The 17,573-nt window shown below is 42.9% G+C and overlaps 1 protein-coding gene across 4 annotated transcripts in view; it reads right to left on the bottom strand.

The window, feature by feature from the left end:
- Window positions 1–16,497, bottom strand: part of ARHGEF3 (Rho guanine nucleotide exchange factor 3) — a 135,152-nt gene extending 118,655 nt beyond the window's left edge. Inside the window, exons 1-2 of one of the 4 annotated variants that reach the window (XM_048490308.1) lie at window positions 15,942–16,497; window positions 4,343–4,436 (exon numbers count right to left, since the gene is read on the bottom strand). In XM_048490308.1, the coding sequence (XP_048346265.1) occupies window positions 4,343–4,431 (89 nt within the window). In that variant the 5' untranslated portion in view covers window positions 4,432–4,436; window positions 15,942–16,497. The remainder of the gene's footprint in view (window positions 1–4,342; window positions 4,437–15,941) is intronic. The other 3 variants (XM_048490310.1, XM_048490311.1, XM_048490312.1) reach the window with 3 other exon arrangements.
- Between the last annotated feature and the right edge of the window lie 1,076 nt (window positions 16,498–17,573).

Here is a 17,573-nt window from a genome sequence, read left to right as displayed (position 1 = left end):
GTTTCTTTCCATGTTTATTTGTCTCCTGGAGCTGTTCTTTTGATTCAACTCATTTTTCTGAGTGAATATACAGGAGACTGAGATTACTTCCTTGACTGCTATCCCATTAATCACTGGGAGTATAATGTTTTGTATTCATTTCTGGGCATGCAGTACAACTGCTATGCTATGTGACTCATCTTCTCCATATGTAACCTCAACTTCACAGAACTTTTTTCCTATTTCCTGTAAGAGACTAATTCTCAGAATGTCAAACCTCATGCAGCTGATGCTATTGTAATAACTGAAATAAATTTGTTTACAGACATGCTGAGATAAATGGCTTTAGCTGATGACCTCCACCTGAACCTGGGTGGCATCATCAGGAGAGTCTCCTAAAGATACCCTGATAGCTTAACAATTGCACTCCTGACAGCAGCACCCCCCAAATGTCCCCAGATTCTCCTTTTAAATCCACCCCCTTCAGCATGGATGTAAAGGGAGAATCTGAGGTCCCCAGTCTAAAAATTGAAAGTGATGCTGTTTCAGAGTGGGGGAGAATCCACCCCAAAATAGCATCACTTTCAATGTTATTATAACTGGGGACCCCAGATTCTCCCTTTAAGGTGAATTTAAAAGGAGAATCTGGGCTCCCTAGTTTAAACACCATTGAAAGTGATGGTGTTTGGGGGTGGATTCCAGCATCACAGTGGCCACCCACGGGGGGGGGGGGGGGGGGGCACAAAACTCAGATTTTGAACCAGGCTCCATTTTCCTTACCTACGCCTCTGCCTGGAGGGGAGGGAAGAAAGGACTGCCAGCTGCCAGCTGGGAGCCCAGCCAATGGGAAGCGGGGTGGGGGGCGGGGGAGTCTGCCGTCCCTGGCCTCGGAGAGCTGCTTTTATAAGCACTGAGGGTGGGGTGGGGCTTGGGTAGGTGTGGGGAGGCCCAGCACCACCCTGACAGACTGCTCCTTCTCTGCCAGCTGAAGCATTCTGTTGGGACTGGGCCAGGGCAGGCCGAGGGGGGAAGGGGGAGGAGTTTCGGGGCAATTCCTTCCATGTGACTTAACAAGGGGCGCCCAGGACAATTGTCCCCAGATGTCCCCATTGTTGCTTCACCACTGGCTATGAGACTGTTGGTAACATTCCAGCTTTGCATTATAGTACAGTAAGATTATCAGGAAATCTTAAATGCAGGAATTTACCTGTCCTGGAAGGAACTGCAAAGCCCTGGAAGGATCAGGTTCATTGCTTGGGGATGCTGCTGGATTTTGACCTACGTCTCTTCAGTGGTGGGTGGCACATTTTAACAGATTAGGCTATTTGGCTTACATAACCATTCCTTTAAAAATGGGATCTAGACACCTGTGCCATAGCCAGGCCAAAAGCCAGACTGAAAAGGATCAAGGACAGATGAGTCATCCAGAGAGCCCTGAGTTGCACTGCTACCACATGTTCAGTAAAACAAAGATTAGAAATTGGCCTGTGATTGATCAGTCGTTTTATCCAATTAAAATTTCTTTATAAAAAATCACTCTTTTAAAGAGATCTGGAAAAAAATTTCCTCCATCCTTAAAGGTCAATAAGATTCCCATGGTATACACCAGTGGTGGCGAACCTTTGGCACTCCAGATGTTATGGACTACAATTCCCATCAGCCCCTGCCAGCATGGCCAATTGGCCATGCTGGTAGGGGCTGATGGGAATTGTAGTCCATAACATCTGGAGTGCCAAAGGTTCGCCACCATGGGTATACACTTTCAAGAGTCAGTCAGTCATTTATTTATTGTTGTACCCATAGGCCATAACATCATCAAACAAATGAAAATACACAATGCATATTACAAACAATTAATACAAACATATTACAAACATATGGTTAAAACATTTGGTTGTAAAGTATTTATGTTGTTTTCTGTGTTGTTTTATTGTTATTGTAGACCACCTTGGGCCTTCCAGGGAAGGGCAGTAAATACATTGAATAATAAATTAAAATAATTAAATATAACAAAGCAAATAAAACCCATAAAATAAATCAGCAGTCCATAAATAGTAAAACATTACCATTTGGCTAGGTTTCTTACAGAATTAATACTGATGTCTTCCTTCTTCTTTCAAAAGTCAAAGGCTGATTATGCACAAGGTGTCTGCCCCACTGAAGCAGCCAATGTCCATTGTGGCAAGATTTCTTGTATGGATGTATTTTTTCAAGCCTCACTTTTACTTTCCATTCTCTCTGTGACAAGTGACACCACTTCTAGCATGACTTTTACTTGCTTCACTGCCAGAATGGGCAGATTTGCCAGTGATTATGGACATCTTCCCTTCACCCATGGCCAGCCTACCTACTCCCTCATATTGCTCCCTCAGCTTCACCCTTCCTACTCCCCCATACTGCCATCCACGTCACCCTCCTTGCTCCCTCATTCTCATTCCATTGTCATTCTCATTCCATGTTGCCAGCTCGTTCCTGCTTCCTACTCATCTTGGTGGCATCTTTCAGCAAGTGGAATCTTATATATAAAAAGCTAACCATTCGTTTGTTGGTCTTGCCCTAACGCCGAAACAGCGTTTCCCTGTTGTGGGCAGGTAATCGGACCTTCAAATCGCCAAAAGTCCATACCTGAGCCTGGTAAAACGTCTTTTCCCTGGCGCACCAGGCCACGAAGCTGACTCTGTTTAACTGTCACCCTTAGAATGTTCGTGCAGCATGTCTGTGGCCTGAGGCCTTGGTATGCCCTTTGAATGTTCGCAGAGATGGGCAGAGATGAGCAGTGAAAACAGAAAATAGGTAATACTGTTAGGTAATACGAGTGGAAGTGAAACACATACACACTTTGCCATGTGAGACGTCAGGTGGGGTTCCCCCCCACACACACATGCAGGTAACTTTCACTCTCTGTGCCTCACCCAATACTACCACACAACACACATACTCTCATACACATCCACTTCATCCTCACACATCTCACTCTGCCCTCCCTCACATCCAACCACCACTTACCCACTTCCTCACCCATATTCGCCACAGCTCTCTTTTACTAAAAGCAAGCTGGAGTTTGCCTTTTTTTTCTAAGAAAATCCACGGGGTGGGGGCTAACTAATACCACTGGCTCCGCTTCTTTTGCATCGTGGGTCTCTTAGAAACCTGCAGTAAGCTGGCCTTGATCTAAGAGCCTTATTCCTGCCCTCTAATTCCAGACTGGGATAGCCTCCTTGCCCTAGACCTGCCATATCCAAGCCAGGACTGTGCGTGTCAACCAGCCTCATGGACAGTGGGATTCATGCACTCTGCACAGTTCCGTTGGCTAGGGATGGAAAGGGTTGGCCTTTTATACTGTGCCAAGACAGAACCATATAATAATATGAATTGAAAAGGGAAAGAGGGATTCCATTTGACCACCCCACCACCACCAGCAGCAGCAGCAGCAGCAGCAGAAGCAGCAGCAGCAGAAGAAGAAGAAGAAGAAGAAGAAGTAGTAGTAGTAGTAGTAGTAGTAGTAGCAGTAGTAGTTTGGATTTATATCCCCCCTTTCTCTCCTGTAGCAGACTCAAAGGGGCTTACAACCTCCTTGCCCTTCACCCTTTACAACAAACACCCTGTGAGGCGGGTGAGTGCTCCAAAAAGCTGTGATTAGCCCAAGGTCACACAGCTGTTGTATGGGGGAGTGCACAGGCTAATCTGAATTCCCCAGATAAGCCTCCACACCTCAAGCTGCAGAGCTGGGAATCAAACCCGGTTCCTCCAGATCAGAGTGCACCTGCTCTTAGCCACTACGCCACTGCTGCTCCCAAAAGGTTATGCTGGGGATCATTGGACCTGCATGGACATCTGTGTGGGTTGCGGACTGTGATGAGAAGGACAATTGCCACAGCAACGTGTTGCCGGGCCCCGCTAGTACTAATATAAGTGCTATAACTGCAATATCGATATAATGGTAAAGGCTTTTACAAAGCAATCTTGAGACTACAAGGTGTGATGAGATCTTTTTCTTTAAGAGTGAGTTGATGGGCGGAGTTAAGAGAACAAGAAAAGCAGACCCAGAAGAGTTCAGCAGACAAGCTGTGAGTGCCTCCTCACATGTAAGCACAAGGAGAGCTCACTACAGCCCCTATGCAATGAAGAGTTCCAAAGTTAGCGTTCCATGTAAAATGGGCTGAAGTTTGAATCTGATGAAAGGAGCCTTTACTCTTGAAAGCTTATTGATCTTAAAGGTCAAGAACCTTGAACTGAGTTTAGTAACACCTTTATCTTTCTGCTTTCATATTCTTTTTCATGCAAAAACTACAATTTCTACTGATTTAATTTGCACTGATGTCTGTCATGAAAGCTGTAACATATAATACAGAAATTGCCTTACCAAGTTATTTTTTCCTCCATCTCTCTTTGAGCACAATTGGTTATCACTGCAGAGTTGTTTATGAGGATTCCTGGGCTACTAGTGTTCATTTCCCCTAAAGAAAATACAAACCTGCAGTGAGATTTTTTAAAAAATAAACATAAACATGTCTCTATTTTAATAAATGTTAATGCCAAATACTCCGTATTCATTTGCCTCTTCCGTTAAAGTGAGAAAAATGGTTTCAATATTGAAAGAAATCTTTAATTATTTGCCCTGTAAATATTGACCACCACCCTCCTTCATTCCCCGCCAGTTTGGCACACATTTCCTGCAAGACCCTAAAGCCTGCCTAAGTACTGGCATGTGCTTCTGCACACCTTAGCTCCAGACAAATCTGAAAAAAATGATTTCACAGATTCAGAGATGGAAGAGACCACAAGGGCCATCAAGTCCAACACCCCCCCCCCCATGCAGGAGTACACAATCAAACAGAGGCGTTCCTCCCATTGGGCAAAGTGGGCAGCTGCCCAGGGCACCACCTTGTGGTGGGCGACAAAATTGCAGGTTCGTTTGTGGGGGATTTTGTATTTTCAGTGTTTTTTCCGTTATTGGCCTACAGGGGGTGCAGATTTTAGGCTAGCAGCGCCAAAATTTCAGGGATTTTTTGGGAGACTCTTCTGAGGATATGACCCAGATTTGGTGAGGTTTGGTTCAGGGAGTCCAAACTTATGGACTCCCAAATGGAGTTCCCCCATCCCCCATTGTTTCCAATGGGAGCTAATAGGAGATGGGGGATACACCTTTGAGGGTCCATAACTTTGGACCCCCTGAACCAAACTTCACCAAACCTGGGTGGTATCATCAGTAGGGTCTCACAAAGATACTCTGAAATTTTGGTGCTACTATCTTAATAATTGCACCCCTGACAACAGGCACCCCCTAAACTTCCCCAGATTCTCTTTTTAAATCCACTCCCTGCCTGCCAATGCTTGTTTTCTTTCTTTCTTTTACTCTCTCAATGCCTAATAAAGGTTGTTATTATCATCATCATCATCATCATCATCATCATCATCATCATCATCATCATTAAATCCACCCCCTTTGGCATGGATTTAAAGGGAGAATCTGAGGTTCCCAGGTTTAACATTGAAAGGGATGATGTTTCAGGGTGGGGGAGAATCCAACCCAAAATAGCATCACTTTCAATGTTGTTTAAACTGGGGACCCCAGATTCTCCCTTTAAGGTGGATTTAAAAGGAGAATCTGGGCGCCCTAGTTTAAACACCATTGAAAATGATGCTGTTTGGGGGTGGATTCCAGCATCACTTGTTTAAACTAGGGAGCCCAGATTCTCCTTTTAAATCCACCTTAAAGGGAGAATCTGGGGTCCCCATTTTAAATAACATTGAAAGTGATGCTGTTTCCCCCAGTTGGGGGGGGCTGGATACAACACCATAAAATGTTCTCATAGCAGTAATAAAACATTTTGAAAGCATTTTGAAAATGTTTTCCAAAAATTATTTCTGCTGTGTGGCATGGCCCATTGCTGTGTTCAGATTTGTGAGTTGGGGCATGTTCTATAATGTGATGGTGACTTTGAAATGACCTGGTGGAAAAAAATCATTGTTTGGTCACGGTGCGGGAGGGTGGCTGCCCATGGGGGGGGGGGCATCAAACTCAGGTTTTGCCCAGGGCTCCAGTTTGCCTAGGTACGCCTCTGCAATCAAAGTGCTCCTGACAGATGGCCATTGAGCCTCTGTTTACAAAACCTCCAAAGGAGACTCCCCACACTATCAGGCAGTGTATTCCACTGTCGAACAGCCCTTACTGCCAGCAAGTTCTTCCTGATGTTTAGCTGGAATCTCTTTTCCTGCACCCTAAATCCATTATTCATTGTCCTATCCTTTGGAGCAGCAGAAAACAAGCTTGCTCCTTCACCAATATGACATCCCTTCAAATATTGAAACATGGTTATCATGTCACCCCTTAACCTTCTCTTCTCCAGACTAAACACACCCAGCTCCCTAAGCCGCTCCTCAAAGAGCATGGAATCCAGACCTCTTACCATTTCGGTTGCCCAACATTTTACTAGCTGTTTGTTTCAACATGTCATAAAAAAGCCCAGAGGCTGTGTCATTTTAAGTGTTGCCAAGTGTATAGTGATACTATTCTAGCCTTCACAATTTGTTTTCAACTCAGTTTCTCAGCTACATGTGGGAAAGACCTAAGTGAAACAGATAAAACAATGATCCTAACGAAAGACAACTCTTAACAAATTTCCAGACTGACCCTACAACTAATGCTGATTTTCCTCCCAACTGGAAAAGTTTCACTAAAGTGTATTTCCATTGAATATCTGAACTGAAAGAAAGGAAATGGGAAACAAGAATGTTATCTCTATGAAATGTAAATCTCTATGTAAACTGAACAACTTTTTAAGCCTCCTTTTGTCAGTTACTCCCTTCCCCTGCTACAAAGCCAACACAATTTACCTTTTGTTTATATCTCTGAATTCATGCCTGGCAGGAGAGCTGGTGTCAGCAGCAGTATGACAGTCAAAGCTATCCTGATTACAAGCACTAGAGTTGAAAAGCAGCATTCAAAGAAAATGCTTTAACAGTGAATTGATATTGGCAAGCATAGTATTCTGCAATAGTGGAATCTTGATCATTTTAATGTTTTAATGTTGCAAAAGCAAACTACCGTAATACAAAGTTTTTAAATAACATATAAATTATAAGGCACCATGATGGCTAAACTTACTTTCAAGCCATAATGCTGATAAGACAGAAACAATGCTTCAAGGAGGCAATGATTGGTCTCCTTATTTTCAAAGACTGGGCTCAACACTGTCAGCCTCAGTATTTTTTGAAGACACAAAAACCTCTGCAGCCTTAAATATACAATAACACACAACATTGGAAAGACATTTTTTCTAACATACTTTTTAAAATCAGCATGTAACTACACACAGTAATAAATTAAACAGCAGTGCAACCCTAAGCAAATTTGCATCCTTGCAAGTCTCTTGAAGTGGATGGGCTTAGAAAGCTGAAACTGTGTTCAGGGCTGCATTGTTGGGGTGCCAGTACTTTATACAGTATTCTCTTGTGCTGCAAACACCACCCTGAAATGCAAAAATTAATAAAGGGAAACTTTCCCTGATACTAATACTATTATAATCAGCACCTGAAGCACTGTCAAAACAAAACATAAAGTAATAAACACAGTTGGAGAAAGAGATCCTGTCTGCAGGTTTACAATCAAACAAACAAATAAGGGGGAAGAAATACAGTAGCAATAAGGAGACAAATGGAGGAAGTATATCTTACAATTACATGTCAGAGAAAATAACTGTGCAAACACGACAGAATACTGACAGAAATATTCTTACAGCAGAAGATGGAACATTCCAGACATGAAAAACAAGAGGGAAAAAAGTGCCTGCAGATTAGATTCTAGGTATAACTAAAAGTACAATACCACTGGAATGATAAGAATGAGACTCTAAATAGATAAGAGGACAGAAAGTTCACAAGAAGCCAAAGCATGAAGATACTTAAATTAACACACACACCCCAAAAAGTTTTAGTTGAATTCTACGAGGAATATAGAAGCAATATGAGGCAATACATAGAAGAAAAACAGTAAAAGGAAAAGCAACAAAAACCAAAGCAGCAACAGAATGTATAGCGGAAAGTGGTCTGAAGGTAATCAATTTGTTATCCTACTTTCTTCTGTTCCTTTAAGCTATTTATTTTTATCCCTCCCGCCTAACAGATTCATAATTTTGGGGGTTCTTTCACTCAGGTGAATATTCTAAACTTTTTATTTCTGCTACAGCTACATTTTGTCACTTCTAACTCTTACGTAACTCAAAACATCACTTCTTCATCTAATACGATTGTTGTAATGGTCTTTTACCTGGCCTTCCTAAAAGATCAGTTTTAGATAAATTCAGTTTCAAAAATGAGAAAATATCCAAAATCTGACAGCTGTAAGACAGAGGCAGCTAGAGGAGAAGACAGCTACAACAAGGGAGAGGTGAAAGATACCAGTAGGGAAGATCAGCATGGAAATAATAGCTGGCTTTAACAGTGCCTACTAGAAGAGCTAAAGGCAGCAGATGAAAAAGAGCCAAGAACAAAATCCTATAACACTCCAACAGAGTGAAGAATTATCACTAACTGAAATAAAAGGAAAATCTGACATAGGCATGGAGCCAGAAAAAAAGAGTAGCAACCCTAAACACAACAGACCAGGGTCTTAATGCTACTGAGAGGCTACTATGTACCCGAGGAAAGCCATTATCCAAATTTTCCAGAAAACCGTTAGACGCAGCTATTTTTCAAACAATTATTTCATTGATAAGCCTGATACTAACAGTTTTCACTATTTATACTGGACCAGCTGTTTCCTGACCCACTTGGCCTCGACACATACGCTTTCTTTTCTTGTTAATATGTTGTTCTGAAACTTTTGCCTAAGCAGTTCAGTTATCTGTTATGGACTCAATGTACCCCCTAGCTGCTCAGAATCATTCATACGTATGAAAGTACATGGAGTGGAGCAAGGAGAAGAAGAATATGGGCATATCTACATTTAATTTTAAGTAGAATGGTACCACTGGAACCATTTTATCATTTTCCTTACTCTGACATTTTGATCTGGAAATTAATTGTTCGAAACATACATATTGTACTTTTTCTACCCTGACCAATGGAGAGTTCAGGGCAACCTTTAACAATCAGTTTGCTTTTGGAGCTGACAGTATCGGTAATTTAAAGGACATTCCAGGCTCAAAACACCATGAATCCAGGCTATTTCTAAAGGGGTTATTCCCAAGTCCGATGTTATTGGGAAGTGGTTATTTTCCAGCTTCCCCATATTATTACAGTACATTTGTGTGCCTCCTGTGGTTTCTCCTGCTTTTCTCTGACTTTCCTAAATCTGCTTTGCTGCAAAATTTTGGGAAAGTTTGCAATAAAGCCCAGATGGCTGAAAGAAGTACAGACTTTTCCGCCCATATAGTAGCCATTCCCCTCTTCATACCATTGAATACTATCATACTGATACAATATACTAGTGTATCAGGATATCTGAATTCCCAAATTTCATTTAAAAAAATAATCTCTAGTCCCTTCTGTTCCGGGGGAAGGCATATCAATGTGTTATTTGTTTTTTTTTTTAAATCAACCCTCGGAATTCAGAGAATCTGTTATGAAGACTACTGTAACATTTTGCTTATAAAATCACCTGAAATCACACACACATAACAGATGAATACAGAAAAAATCCCTTCTAAATGAATTTCATTTTGTATCAATCTAGTTAAAATACATTGCCTTCCAATTCCCCAGTGCCTCCCCAAATTGTCTACAATTTCCTCCATTCATTTGCAGCCACATTTTTGTGGTATTTCCACTACTAAGAATACAAAATGGATCCAGATAGGAATTCTAGAAGGTGCATGGTATTCAAGACCATTTCTATATGAGTAAGTAGCATTGTGTGCAACAGCAGCCTAAAATAGCTAGGCGCCCATTAAGAGCCATTGACTTTAAAAATGTGGGATTTGTCCTGTGGGGTTCCAATGGGTTTTGTCACCCGTGCTATTTAAACTGTACATAATGCCCATGGAAAACTCATGATTTTTGTGTTGTGCCAATGACACCCAGCTGTAAATTCCCTTGTTTAAAACGCTTGATGCTGACATGACTATTGTTGCTTGGTTGGCATAGTCAGGTGTCTAAAAGTGAATGAGTTGAAATTGAACCCTGAAAAGATAGAAGCACTGCTGATTGGTAAAGCTGAGGCCTTCTAGAAGGTACTCTGCTTCACACATCTGATGGGATATCTTGCTGAGTCTGGGGTTTTAAACAAATCCAAACTGATAATGAAGAAACAGGTGGATTGAGCTATAAAGAAGCTATAAAGATAGCTTTCTCCATGTTCATTTGGCAAAAAGCCTGCATGCCAACCTGACTCCACCTATCTGGCTACATTGATACAATGCTTGCTACACTAACCTTGAAACTATTTTAAAACGCTCTGCGTTGGATTGCTCAGGAAGACAAATCAGAAGCTTCAGTTAATAAAAAATGCCACAGACTGATTATTTCATTTATATTGCGCCTTTCTTTCCAGCAGTAGCCCAAAGCAACTTGCATCATTCTCCTCTTCTCCATTTGAATCTCACAACAACCCTGTGAAGCAAATTAGACTGCGAGAGACTGTGACTGGCCCAAGGTGCTCCATCAAGCTTCCAAGGCAGAGCAGGGATTCGAACCTTAGTCTCCAAGATCCTGGTCCAGCATTGTATCCACTACACCTGGGTTTCATATATCAGCAGAATCATCTCTCACATTAATGCTTCTCTGCACCAGCTCCACTCATCTGAGTAGGGGCCCTTGAGGATCCTCTAGCGCATATGTGAGATCTGTTATAGCCTTCCATGGGCCTTTTAGCCCATGGAAGGCTATAACAGCCCAATACTGAATGGGCTGGTTGGCAAGGTCAGTGCTGCCCTGCTCCCTCCAAAGGGCTTTCCCACAGCACAAGAAGCCTAAAAAAGGTAAAACAAAAAAAAATCCCCAGAACTTTCCCATAAAGGAGAATAGAGTTACACCACAAAAATTGTGGCATATCTCCACCAGCATCTCTGCCAGCGCTTGGAAGCCAACCAGGCACTGGAGACCGACTAAGTTCAGTCCCACCCCCGGTTTCGCTGGTGCAGCATTTTGTGCCAGAAGGCCTGGGCAATGTAGGCAGCTTTCCCGGTTGGGGACCGCAGAGCTCCACAGAGCCCAACTGCCCAGGTAAGTTATCCCTCCATTGGCATGTTTGCTCAATGCACTAGCGAAATGGGCACTAATGCAACATGGGGGTGCACCGGCTCCAGGGGGAGATTCCCTCCCACATTGGGCTAACCAGCTCCTACTTGGTCAAACCATTTCAAAGAGGAAGTTAGGAATGTTCCCAGACTTCTATCTATCCATACACTTCGTAGGACAGAGCATCATAGGGACAACTTTTGTGTAAACCAGCATACTGTTTTTTATCTTGTTTTAATGTATATTTTATTGTTATTTTATGGTTTTGCATATCTTTGTAATCTACTTTGAGTCCATTTTGAGAAAGATGCCATAAGTCAGGCCCCTGCTGTTCACATCAAATACTAAGCTATAAAAATATGTATAAAGAGAAGGCCCTCTTTGTATAACAGAGGAGTGTGACAGTAGCAATATATTTATATTTTGCTTCCTTTTAGTATTGGATAGATAACTGAATGGGTACATGACTACAAATCTTTTCCCTACCTGTCATTTTCAATAGTGCAAACTGTACAGGGTGCTCTGGGGACAAGGAGAGACTTACAATGAAACCAAATTCCACCAAATTCTTACAAGACATCAGTTCGAGTATAAGAAATTCTTTTCTTATTGGCTATAGCCCACAGATCCCTAACTCATTGTTACGCAGAGCCTTTTCCACACAAGTTGTTCACTATGTATCTTGCCACCAAATGCTACTTTTGTTTCTTTTAATTCTGCATTTCCACCCTTTTAATTCCACACCCCCCCCCTTCGAAAACACTTGCTCTTCATTTTTCCTCTACTGTTTTCCCAAGCACCTTTACTGTGATTTTTTAAAAATCTGTTTCCAAGTCAGCTTCCCTTGAGCATGGGAGTATATTGAAATAGTCTTTATTTCTCTGCCCCAGCAATCTCCTGGCAATTTTCCATGCCCCCATGGTAATCGCCCAACCACTCCATCAGCCATTTTCTCCTACCCCCATCCTCTTTTTGAATGGAATTTTAAAAAAATTATCTTTGTCATATCAAACTACTTGATGCAGAGGTGTAGCTGGGCCATACTGCACCAGGTGTGCACTACATGTTTTCCGACCCCCCCCCCCTGCCCTGCCCTGCCCTGCCCTGCCCCGCCCCGCCCCACAAACACTTACCTTAGTGAAACAGTGCAGGCTGAAGAATTGGCCTGTTCCCTTCAGGCTGAAAACGGCCCGGTGGGAACTACACTTCCCATGAGACCTTGGGGCTCGCAAGGTCTCCTGGGAAGTTTAGTTCCCACTAGGCTGTTTTCAGCCTGAAGGGAACAGGCCGCTTCTCCAGCCTGCACTGTTTCACTAAGATAAGTGTGGGGGGACGCCACAGGGGTGTTGATTTTCTGCCACCCCCAGGTGTGCACTTGGTGCAACGCGTGCCCACCGCCCCCTGGTAGCTTTGCCTCTGACTTGATGTAATGCTGAGGTAGAGACACACACAATCATGGATCAACATGGTCAATTTTGTATAGCACTTGCAATGGAATGCGCTGACAGAGATAAAACAAGCAGGGAGAATTTTGGGGGAGAGAGCTGGGATACGCTGTAACATTAGGGCAAAGACACAAGCAAGGTTCATTGTGTCATCTTTGTCAATTTCGTCTAGAATTAGTGATGTATGGTTGAGATGAAGATACACAGTGTCTGTAGTTAGGAGAGAGTGAAATTGACGAGGGAAGTTGCTTTTATAGGAGGCAACTGACAAGGGACTGCTTCAGTAACAATCATGGGTTACTGCAGCTTTAATTTGATTGGAAAATGTGAATCTTTGGGTGCGGGGGCTCCGTTTTCTGTTCCTTCAGGTAATGTCGCCTGCTCTAGGAGTTGCTTTGGCTTCCATTTTGGGTTGGTAGTTCTCAATAGCAGAAATAGAGGCTGAGAAATGTTTGAATTGCTGCTTAAAATACTAGAGCACCTGTGCAAAAGAAAAATAGGGGATAAGTTGTTCTCCTGCATCATAGATGACATTCTATCACCATCAGGGATAATAGGTTTTCAGCATAGCATATAGAATAAATGCAACTGAAGAAAAATGGGGAAAACCCTCTCAAAATGACCAGGAGGGGGAAGGAGGTGTGTGGAAAAATTTCAAAACAAAGGTTTGACCACTAGGAAAATCTGTGGTAAACTGTGCATTCAGATAAGGCCAGAGGCAGTATGCTTAAGCTTCCAAGATCATAGATATAAGCTTCCAGTTCTGTTCATAGGAATTCATGATACACAACAAGCCATCACAAGTGAATCTGGAAGTAACTGTCATTTGATTCTGCTACTAAATTTGAAAGAACTAAACAAACACAGCCAAAACAAAAATATTAGTCATTAGTTTATAGTGAGGCCATAAATCGTGCTGTCAAGAATGTTACTAAGTTGTTCACTGAGACTAGAGTACTATACTGATGGTTTGGTACACAGGACAGAGGCTGTGGGAAAATGCTGCAAAATATTTGTCTTATCAATTCTTAGGGAATTCCCATGCTTAGAGCTTAAAGACCCTCCCTTGGATATATGCATATAATTGTAGCAGCAAATAAGAATGCTGGCAACTGAGTCTGTTAACTTGTCATTTCAGTTAGAAAATATTGTACATGTCATTGCAGACCTAATTAATCAGATTACAAGAAGCTCCTCAACCTAATATCACTGAAAAAGTATACCTGCCACACCTACTATCAGTCAGAACAAGTTGTGTTATCACAAACAGATGACAGAACTATCAGTGTGGGCATGTATGTAAACTTTAAACCTGTTTCCAAGTGGAATCATGTGCCAGTATAAGCTAACTCAGCAAGTAAATTACTTTAGATAAGACAAAGCAAAGCTTTCACGATACTTACAATCACACTCCACACACTTTAAAGCCAAGAAAGACATGAGTTTCCTTGGAAAAAAAACCCATCCAACAGTGATATTTAATTACTTCATATACCTTTTGAGGATTCCTTTTATTTTATTTTAAGGATGCCCCAAGGCCACCATGAATTTTGCAAACATTCATGCATGTAGCTCATGTTCACAGCATTTACATATGTAATGTACAAAGATGTGTCCCTTCTATGTGTCATGGGAACCACAGTTCCTGACATGAATATTTTTAAAAATGCATTTATATCCTGGTTTTCCATTCCATGGGGACCCCTTAATCAGCTGACATCATTTTCTTCTCCACTTTTATCCCCAAAACAACCTTGTAAAACAGATTAGGTTAAGTGTGCACAAAACCCTGAGGTCACTCAGCAAGTTTCCAGAGTGAGAATTTGAACCTGGCCTTCAAGATCCTAGTCTGACATTCTAACCATGACATCACACTGCTTCTACACAAGACAAGAAGAACTAGTGATGACACACAACCTCATCTGCTGGCATGAAACAAGTAACTGAAGAACCATGATGATGATTTTAATGATATTACATTCTGATAATGTAATTGGGCTCCAATTAAAATACTTCTGTTTCACTTCTCCATCCTGGGGACCTACAAGGCAACTAACAAACATTGAAATCACAATAGATTAAACACACAAACACACAAATTTCAGATCACTAAAAGAACACATAAAAAGTAATGAAACATATAGAACAAACATTTAACAACAATGCCAACATGAGGAATTGGCAGCACTCCCGCAAAGCCTTCTGAAGCAGAAACTCACACCAGAAGATCATAAAGGATAAAAGAAAAGCAAACCTTTACAGGAAAAATGCCATTGGCTTTGTATCAGCACATACAACAAACTCAAACTGAAAGGCCTTTATGAAAAACAACTCTTTAAGCCATAATTCCCTGACCCCACAGGCTTTGAAACATATGCTATTCCAACAGGTTCCTGGTCAGTTACAAAAAAAGGCCAGCAGAACCAGCAAAATAATATGCATTTAGCCAGATAGTCAAAAAGAGACTGTGAAAGGCAATCCTGGATGCTGAACTCGACACCTTACAAACGGCAAAATCACTGGCAGACAATTCCACCAAGTTCAACAGTTTAGGCTCATGCAGTGATTCTTACCCCTGTAGCTGCCGCCCTACACAGCAGGGCCCTTAAACACTCCAGTCATTTTTTGCTTTATTTTCCTCGCAACAAAAAGCAGATGACAGGGACAAAATAGAAAAAGCTGTAAAGGTGCCCTTAAATGTGCATCTTAAAAGAGAAAACGAATTCATTGGGGCAGTATTTCGTTGCCAGCAAAACAAAAAGCGAACTTTTTAATCGCCTAACGGCTGCCCTTTTGGAAACAAGGTGCCAAGTCCCGGAGGGGGGGGGGGGGGGCTTTGAATCTGAGTCGGGAAAGGGCACCTGCCTTACGGGAGGGAATCAAAGCTTTCCCCCACCCCCGCCACGCCGGGCCTTGGCAACTTCACTTCCAGCCGGCTCGGAGATCATTCAGAAGAGCCGTTTTCTACCAATACTGCAACAGGCGGTGAGGGAGCCCTGCCCACGTCCCTCGCAGCCGGAGCAGAGAGCTGGTGTCAATTTTGCAAACTTTCCTCCGAGCGACCCACGATTGGGGGCCTTCCGAAGAATACAATGCCGCCTCTGTGGGCGACAGTTTCAAGAAGCGTTTTCCTTTCTATGACTAGGGGGGGGGGGGGGGGAATAAAAGCGGCCGCTTTCCAATCGCTGTAAACTTCCCTCGACTCAGACCAGAATGAAGCGAGCCCCACTCCGTTTGCTCTTGACAGGCAGGCAGCCGCGGCCCCACCCCAGCCTCAAGCAAAGCCGTCCCTCTCGGTTCAGATAGCTGGACGGCCCTGTCAGCCACCTCTCCCCTCACCTGCAGCTCTCCGGCTCTTTCCGGGGGCCCTGCATGGAAGTTCCGTCGTTGCACACAAAGAGAAGCAATGCAAAGCCCTTTCTCTCTTTGCAGCGACCTCGTAGCAAGCTGGTCTGGAGAGCCGCTGCTGCACCAGCACCAAAGCAAAAGAGAAATCAGCAAGAGGGGGAAGCTGAGGAGCAGCAAAAGAAAAAAAAATAGTCCCTCCTGCTGAGGCGACGCGGAGCAAACAGGCACCCCCCAGGAGAATAAAGGGGGGGCGCTACTACCTCATCCAGCGCAGGAACAAACCCCGCCCGTTGGCTTCGCTCCTCTCTCAGCGCCGCCCCATTTTTGAAAGAGCAGCGACGGGGGCCGCCGGTTATTTTCCCCGGGGAGAGTTCCAGGCGCGCCTCGCACAAGCACTCCGCGGGAGTCGGCCCGTTGGAAGCCCATGGTGTTCTTCGTCGAAGCTGCTTAACGAAGTCTTTTTCTCCTGTGTTGTTCCTTTTTGACATCCACACCCCTTATTTAAAAAAAAAGAAAAGAGTATCGACTTCAACACGAAAGAGTTCAGCAGAATGCAGCCTCTTACGAAATACCCCAGCGTGGGTATCCCCATTAGACGGTAGCAACAAAAGCAAACAACAGTCACGTGGCATTTTGGAGTGGCAATTTTGTTTTAGGGACTGGCACCAGCTGCTTGAGATGCGCTTTGAAGTGGGCACGACAATGTATGGCTTTCTGGCTAGCGTTCAACTGGCACAAAGCTCTGGTACGTTATAAAATTCCACCATGTATAATTTGAGAAGGAAAAGAGGATGTTAAATTGGCAAATCAAAATTAAAACAAGGAATCCCTCTTTAATAGTTTTCTCATACTAAGGCCAGCACATTACATAGAGACAGTGTCATGTAGTCACCTGTGTTTGGGTCTGACCATTCAGTCTTCCAACTGATGTGCGGTGCCAAAACTTGGAAAATATTGAATTTAAGCAAGAGGTTGCTTGGTTTAAAGCTCAAGCCTTTTGTCTTTTGTACAGGTGAGAGGTTAGAGAAATTGTTGCTGCTGCCTGTCTGGGTATTCCTATTATCTGAAGTATGGTGGGTGAGCACCAGAATAGAATCTGTTCTGGTGTAGTTCCCTCTGTCTTGAGACTTCCCTAATGGTGAACACACAAACTTTAAAGACATCATCATTTTCTCAAGCTTTTAATTAGTTTCCCCATTGTCTGATTTGATCCAAGTGTATATTGTTTCTGTTTTGTCTGAGCCATCTGTTTTGTTTTATGGTGGTTTTGTTATTATGCCATCCATTTTGTTTTATGGTGGTTTTGAAGTACAGTTTCAACGCAATGAATTGAATTGGTGCTTTTTACTAGATGAGATTGACACACCCACTCAGCCAAGGCACTCACTCTTATTTTTCTCACCCTTTCACTTCAGGGACTGAGGTAACTCAAAAATAAGGTAGCATGAAGTAGGTAGCCACTTTCCCTCAGCCCTGTTATCACACACCAGAAGGCAAAGGGATGCCAGTTGACTTTTAGTTTCACAATGTGTCCTCAGCAGAACAGCTATATCTTTACTCTTAATTAGGGGTGGAAGTGGAAAGAATCTAACAGAAGTTCTGATTATCCCAAGAGACTACCCC

This window comes from Sphaerodactylus townsendi, linkage group LG03 (genome assembly GCF_021028975.2).
Source record: "Sphaerodactylus townsendi isolate TG3544 linkage group LG03, MPM_Stown_v2.3, whole genome shotgun sequence".
Classification (NCBI taxonomy): Eukaryota; Metazoa; Chordata; class Lepidosauria; order Squamata; family Sphaerodactylidae; genus Sphaerodactylus; species Sphaerodactylus townsendi.
This window is presented reverse-complemented; position numbering and strand designations above follow the sequence as displayed.